The 5,133-nt window shown below is 34.7% G+C and overlaps 1 protein-coding gene across 1 annotated transcript; it reads left to right on the top strand.

Moving 5' to 3' along the window:
• Positions 1-245: 245 nt before the first annotated feature.
• LOC111913011 (DEAD-box ATP-dependent RNA helicase 37) lies at positions 246-3,636 on the top strand. The gene is made up of 7 exons (XM_023908734.3): positions 246-461; positions 930-1,865; positions 1,944-2,027; positions 2,114-2,356; positions 2,433-2,597; positions 2,671-2,784; positions 2,861-3,636. The coding sequence occupies exons 2-7, from the start codon at positions 1,101-1,103 to the stop codon at positions 3,332-3,334; spliced, it is 1,845 nt and encodes a 614-aa protein (XP_023764502.1). The 5' UTR covers positions 246-461; positions 930-1,100; the 3' UTR covers positions 3,335-3,636.
• Positions 3,637-5,133: the final 1,497 nt, after the last annotated feature.

The following is a 5,133-nucleotide window of genomic DNA, read 5'->3' as shown; positions in this document are numbered from 1 at the left end:
TTGAATAAAAAATAAATATAGGGACTAAATCGATTATGAAATCAATATTTAGGGACTTTATTGCAGTTTTCCCATTTAATAATATCACCATTTTAAAAATGAATAATTATTGCTATTTTTTCATGGTTTGCACTACTTAATTTGACATTCATATAATATTTTTTTATAAATGTGTAAGACATACTTTTCAAATTTTAAAATATGATGATGACTACTTGAAACTCAAGGCATAACAACCTTCTTTTTGTTTCAAAATCGTACATTTTTTTCTTATTTGTTTCAAAATCTAATCGCACATAGCATCTCATAATCCTATATTTTCGATTTATTGTCCCAATTCTCTCTCTTCTCTGAAATATAGGCCTTTTCCCCTTTATTAGGGTTTCTGATTTCTCCTACGATTCTGCATTATCTCCCTCCGCCATTGATACAGATTTTCCTCTTCAATTCCTTCATTTCAGGTTCGTCCTTCTCCTTTTCCTGTATGTGTTTCTGATTCTCTATCTCTGATGTTTATATGTATCTATATTGTTTTACGTCCATTTGTCTTTCGAGCTAACAATCAATTCGTGAAACGCTCGATCTCATTGCTCTCAAGGAGCACTACGTCCATCCTTATCTAAATTATCCGGTTACCGTTTTATACGCGGCTTATAGTTATCTGTATTTGAAAAGCGTGTATGTAGCTAGGTAGATATATACACAAACTCGATTTCATCGGGATTCTAGAACTCGTTGGATTGGATTTTAGTATTTAGCAACATTTTTCCAGTTTAACATCATTGATATCGTTTAGTTTTGTTGGCTGATTTATGCGATTTGCATGGTATGAAGTTTTTTCTGCAAATGCATGTCATATAGCTAATTGGAACTGATACGATGATATCCTGCCACAATGTTGATTTTATTCTTGGTTTCATTGTGTTCAGGAATTGATCTGTGTGGTAACGATTGCAACTTTTTGATCGATCGGTGTCAATATAAACCTGCAAGCAACATTTTTTTGGTATCTCTCGGTTTAGGTTAAGAGAATTTAGCTTCTGATTTTGGATTTTCGGGATATTAAACCCTAAGGTTGAGGATTTCTATTCCTATATACCATGAGAACCTCGTGGGCTGATGCTGTTGATAATGCAGCTTCTGGCTCTGATGGTTATGGGGTTGGTGGAGCTTCAAATGCTCCCCAAAAACCTGCATATGTCCCTCCTCATCTTCGTAACAGACCACGCACTCCTGAACAAATGCCGGGCCCACCTACCTCAAACAATGTCCCACTTCCGATCAATGATAGGTCAGGATATAGCGGACAAACAAGTGGCTCACGGTGGGTGGCCCCTAGGGCTGACTATGGTAGGCCAGGGTACAATACTGGCGGCCGTGGTGGTGGTGGTGGTGGACGTGGTGGTTGGGGAAACAGAGGTGGTAGTTGGGGTGGTAGAGAATATGAAGCCAATCCATTTGGTAATGATGACGTAGACTCTGCTGAAGAGATTGCATCAGATCAAGAAAGCAGTGGTATCAACTTTGATGCTTATGAAGATATTCCTGTTGAAACAAGTGGTGTTAATGTCCCCCCTCCAGTTAACACTTTTGCTGAAATAGACTTAGGAGGAGCTTTAAATCTCAACATTAGGAGGTGCAAATATATCAAACCTACCCCTGTTCAACGTTACACTATTCCCATTTCTCTTGCTGGAAGAGATCTTATGGCTTGTGCTCAAACAGGATCTGGAAAAACAGCTGCTTTTTGCTTTCCTATAATTAGTGGAATTATGAGGGGTCAATCTGTACAAAGACCTCACGGTTTTAGAACTGTCTTTCCTCTTGCTCTTATTCTTTCTCCCACTAGGGAACTCTCTTGTCAGGTTTGACTCTTTGACTTTCACCAATCTCATACTCTGGTTTCGTGTATTCAATGTCTTTATATTTTTGATTGTGTTCAGATACATTTGGAAGCTCGAAAGTTTGCTTATCAGACAGGTGTGAAGGTGGTGGTTGTTTATGGTGGAGCACCTATTAATCAACAGGTAAGTAGTTCAACTTAGGGGTAATATAGTAAATTGGTAATATTTTCTAGTATATATAAGTATTAAGTTGATTGGCTATTTTGAAGTTGAGAGAGCTTGAGAGAGGAGTTGATATACTTGTGGCAACACCTGGAAGATTAGTTGATTTACTTGAAAGGGCAAAAGTGTCATTACAAATGATAAGGTATTTAGCTCTTGATGAAGCAGATCGTATGTTGGATATGGGATTTGAGCCTCAAATAAGAAAAATAGTGGAACAAACAGACATGCCTCCACCTGGTGGAAGACAAACAATGCTTTTCAGTGCCACTTTTCCTAGAGAAATCCAGGTTTTTTATTTTATTTTATTAATTTAAATCATTTTAATTTATAGTTTTTTTAAATTTATATAATGTTTTTCCGCAGAGACTTGCGTCTGATTTTCTTTCAAATTATATATTTCTAACTGTGGGGCGTGTCGGGTCAAGTACTGATTTGATTGTTCAAAGGGTGGAATTTGTTCAAGAAACTGATAAAAGAAGCCACCTTATGGACCTTCTTCATGCACAAATTGATAATGGATCTGGCAAGGTACACGTGTACACTTTTTATAATTTTTTTCATTTATCTTTTTAATGTAATGTAATATATTTTTTTTATTCAGCAATCTCTTACACTAGTTTTTGTTGAGACAAAAAAAGGAGCCGATTCACTTGAATATTGGCTATGTGGCAATTCGTTTCCCGCTACTACAATTCATGGAGACAGAACACAACCGGTAAAAAAAAAATTAGAGTTAAAAAAAAAATGAATAAAAGTTAATTTTCTAATTTTTGTTTTTTTATTATTAATAGGAAAGGGAGTTGGCATTGAGGTCATTTAAGAGTGGGAAGACTCCAATTCTTGTTGCTACTGACGTGGCAGCACGTGGGTTGGATATCCCACATGTTTCACACGTGGTTAATTTTGACCTTCCTAATGACGTTGATGACTATGTACACCGGATAGGGAGGACAGGGCGAGCTGGCAAGACGGGATTGGCTACGGCTTTTTTTAATGAGAATAATATGTCGTTAGCTAAACCGCTAGCGGATCTTATGCAAGAAGCTAATCAAGAAGTGCCACAGTGGTTGACTCGGTACGCCAGCCGGGCGGCTTATGGTGGTGGTAAGGGTAGGCGGTCCGGCGGGCGGTTTGGTGGCCGGGATTTTAGAAAGGAGAATTCGTTCAATAGGGGGGTTGGTGGAGGAATGGATTACTATGGTGGTGGTGGTGGTGGATATGGTGGTGGTTATGGTGGGGCTGGTGCACCTAGTGCATGGGATTAGTCTTTTTTTTTTTTTTTTTTTAATTAAAAAGTATTGTTAGGGATTAAGAATTATGGTGTGGAAATTTTGTTCTAGGTGACATGGTTATATATCATGGTCTAATCTCTATAATCAAAAGGAGAATACTAACGAAGAGACAATGCTTGAAGCGAAGTGATGTTATTTATATTAACTTGTACCTTATGCATTGAAACTCATCAAATGTACCATAAAGAAGACTATATCAAACTCATCATTTTACGTGCCAATAAATCTGAAACAATCAGAAACAATGAAATCAAACCTAATATTTTATTTCTTCACTATAAGGTTTTGTGTCTAAGTCATTCCATAAGAGCACATTTGGTGGGTAAGAGTAAGAAAAATTCTATATGCATCTTTTATCTTTACGTATCAAAGTTCTAGCTTTTATGTGGCTTAATCTCTCATTGTCTATCTTCCTAAGAGCTATTTTTTGAGAGTAAAGAAAGGATTTCACATATATCTTATATGAGGAGGTGTGTCAAATAAACAAAGGATTTCACATATACTTATATGAGAAGGTCAGTATGTCCCACATTAGCTGGGCACAACGTTACATATATCTATATGTGTTGGAATTTACATTGTCCTCAAAAGAGTTTTTAAAAAGTAAACAAAAGACTTCACATTTATTTTATATGGTATAATGTAACTTTGATCTTTTTTTTTTTTTTTTTTTTTTTTTTTTTTTTTTTTTTGCGTGTCCTTTTCATTTCACATAAAATGGAGAGGTAAATTGATGTACTTACTGGATCCATTGGGACTGACGGGGCTTGAACCTGTAACGTCTGCCTTGACAGGGCGGTGCTCTTGCTTATTGAACTATAATCTTAAGGTAAATAAAAAGAATTCTAACATAAGAAGAAATCTAACAGAAAATTTTAATCTGAATAAGATCAATATATATTGATTGACTACCTCCATTATATTGTTGCTAGCAAATATCACTATTTTTGGTTTTGACTCTTTCCATATCATTCCCATAGGAGATCCAAACCCTTTTTTTAAAATCTTCGATAAAAAGATTCATTATCTTCATAAAAAAATAGGGAGTAGAACCAATTAAACCAATATAGATGAGTTGACATCTAGCTCCATTGTAGCTTAATATCTTTTTGTTTATTTTCATAGCCTCTATCTCTTTAGAGAGTGTTAGTGTTTCACATTGGTTAGAAACAGTTCTATATATTTTGGTGTCCACCATCCATAAGAACTTTTTTTTTAGAATAAACAAAAGACTCGACATCTTACAGTATTATTAAATTATTCAAAATTTACGAAATTATAGGTATTTTTCAAAATCTTTCAAAATTTAAGAATATTCATACTTTACGAGAAAAGTGCATATTGGTTCCTGAATTAAAATATTTTATCAATGATTCTAGTGAAATTATTTATAAATTTGTGAAAGTATAGGTATTTTATGGAATTATTCAAAATTTGAAAATATTTTTGTTTTCAAAAAATGTATGTCTTTTAAAATAAATAGCAAATAAAATGTGTTTATAATGAAAAATAGTTTCTTACAATATCACTATTTTATTATATAAATTATTATTTTATAATAATTTCTAAAAAAATGTTATCTCATAGCATGAAAACTATTATGAAATTGTAGTGATTACCCATATAAACAAATGCAGTAGGTATACATATAATCATGCTGATCCATTCATAGACACCGTGGGAAAATACCCCACCAGGCCACCGCACCATACCACCCTTGACCTGCCTGCCAACTGCCATGTCAATATTCGATCATATCACAAAGCTATTCA

Source organism: Lactuca sativa, chromosome 2, assembly GCF_002870075.4.
Source record: "Lactuca sativa cultivar Salinas chromosome 2, Lsat_Salinas_v11, whole genome shotgun sequence".
NCBI lineage: Eukaryota > Viridiplantae > Streptophyta > Magnoliopsida > Asterales > Asteraceae > Lactuca > Lactuca sativa.
The sequence above is the reverse complement of the archived record's forward strand: the minus strand, read 5'-3'. Positions and strand labels throughout refer to the sequence as shown.

What these genes read in the sequence shown, in the direction of transcription:
- LOC111913011 (XM_023908734.3), top strand. Translation starts at nt 1,101, where the DNA reads ATGAGAACCTCGTGGGCTGATGCTGTTGATAATGCAGCTTCTGGCTCT. An exon ending in GAGCACCTATTAATCAACAG is followed by an intron (nt 2,028 to 2,113) that starts GTAAGTAGTTCA and finishes GCTATTTTGAAG; the next exon opens with TTGAGAGAGCTTGAGAGAGG. An exon ending in ATGGAGACAGAACACAACCG is followed by an intron (nt 2,785 to 2,860) that starts GTAAAAAAAAAA and finishes TATTATTAATAG; the next exon opens with GAAAGGGAGTTGGCATTGAG.